Source organism: Balaenoptera ricei, chromosome 5, assembly GCF_028023285.1.
Source record: "Balaenoptera ricei isolate mBalRic1 chromosome 5, mBalRic1.hap2, whole genome shotgun sequence".
Classification (NCBI taxonomy): domain Eukaryota; kingdom Metazoa; phylum Chordata; class Mammalia; order Artiodactyla; family Balaenopteridae; genus Balaenoptera; species Balaenoptera ricei.
The window spans coordinates 52,430,723-52,432,530 of record NC_082643.1 but is presented as its reverse complement, the minus strand read 5'-3'; the positions used below and the strand labels follow the sequence as shown (position 1 = coordinate 52,432,530).

General features: G+C 48.5%; 1 protein-coding gene across 1 annotated transcript; it reads left to right on the top strand.

Moving 5' to 3' along the window:
* Positions 1-370: 370 nt before the first annotated feature.
* On the top strand, positions 371-1,218 carry LOC132366449 (platelet factor 4-like). The gene is made up of 3 exons (XM_059924044.1): positions 371-513; positions 795-960; positions 1,103-1,218. Exons 1-3 carry the CDS (start codon positions 423-425, stop codon positions 1,188-1,190), a joined length of 345 nt encoding a protein of 114 aa, XP_059780027.1. The 5' UTR covers positions 371-422; the 3' UTR covers positions 1,191-1,218.
* Positions 1,219-1,808: the final 590 nt, after the last annotated feature.

The following is a 1,808-nucleotide window of genomic DNA, read 5'->3' as shown; positions in this document are numbered from 1 at the left end:
GTTGAGAAGGAAACACACTTTCCTGCTGTACCAACTGCAACACGGCGACTACAGAGAACTCTACTGTTGCACATAACCAAGAAAACATACACTTTTCTAAGGCTCAAGCCCCATTTCTGACTGCACAAATGTGCGTGTATTATATGAATCCAGGGGGGCGATTGGATCCTGCTACCAGCTCCCAGCAAGACTGCTGATGCCTGGCTTTTTTTCCTTTTGCCCTAATCTTGGCTGCCCAGTGCCCAACTCTGCAGAAGTGTCTCAGCTTCCGCACCGCAGTTCTCCATCCTCAACCCCAGGCTTCCGACGAAGTTGACCCACCGCGGGTATAAAACGGCCTGAGATTCTCGGGAACCACCGGTCTGCGGAGCGCCGGCCCGGGCTGCCCCTGCGCTCTCGGATCCTGCTGGCATCTCTGCGACATGAGCCTGACAGCGGGTGCCCGCGCCCCCGGCCCGCGGCCCAGCCCCGGGCTGCTGCTGCTGCTGCTGCTAGCCGTCGCTCTCGCCCAAGGTGAGAGCTGAATGAAGCAGGGCCTGGGGGAGGTCGGGGGGCGGCGGGGAGAGAGCGCGGGAGCCCCCGGGGCTGGGGCCGAGTCTGTGCCCGTCTCGGTTCCCAGCTGTGACTGACCGAGCGCGGCTAAGAGTGCAGGCGCTGTGCCAGGTGCTGCCCGGTGCGCTCTACCACCTGGACAATAATACGCTTTCTGAGGGATGTCTGGTTTGTGGATGAGGAAGTGAAGGTCAGACGCCACGCCACGAGAAGATCCCTAAGGTACCTCTGGCTATTCACAGAGTCGTCACTCCCCACTGTCGCCGCCCCACCCGCAGTAGACTCTGAAGGTGGAGCTGGAGACCTGGGCTGCGTGTGTGTGAAGACCACCTCTGTGGTCCTTCCCCGGCGCATCTCCAGCCTGGAGGTGATCGGGGCTGGACTCCACTGCCCCAGCCCCCAACTGATGTGAGTCCTTGCACCCGCTTCTTTCGTGCCCACCCTCTTCTCCTCTCCCCTTCCCTACCGCCCCTCTCCACCCGCCTCCCGCCAGCCTAATCCCAAATTCAAACCCAAGGACTGAAAGGCGCGCCTCTTCTTTCCCTGGCAGAGCTACGCTGAAGGACGGGAGGAAAATTTGCCTGGACCCGCAGAATCCTCTGTATAAGAAAATAATCAGGAAACTTTTGAAGACTTAGCTCTTAAATCTGTACTTTTGAAGAGTCGGCTGCCTAAATCTGTACTTTTGCTATATAAAGTGTTTCTTCTTTTTTTTTTTCGTTTTCAATCTAACTGTGGAAAAATCATCTGATGATTTTATTATCCTTGAAATTCTACATAAACAAAATACATCAAGTTGTGGTATAGTCAATATTTATTAATAGAGGAAAGAAATAATGTTGACATATCACAATTTCATATAAAGAAAAATCTCCAGAATTTTAAGCAAAAATATATTTTGAAAGAAGGTTTGGTTCAATAAAGACTGGTTTTACTTGGTGTTGTATGTTGGCTGATATATATTTGCATATTTCCATGATTATATTACTTAATAACTACTTATTTACATAATAATGTCATGATTAGCTTTGCCAATAAATATTAATTGCACTTAAGTTTTCTGGGCTGCTTTTTAAAAAAAAATTAATAAAGCAGACTCTGCTTTTATCCCCTTAAGATTTATACTTTATCCCAGTATAGAAAATTAATAAAAATGAAACTAGAATTCTCTACTACTTAGTGGAAATATACTGATACTTTCCAGAGCATTACATTAAAATATTGTACTCTTTATTGATCCTTTGATAATGCTGACA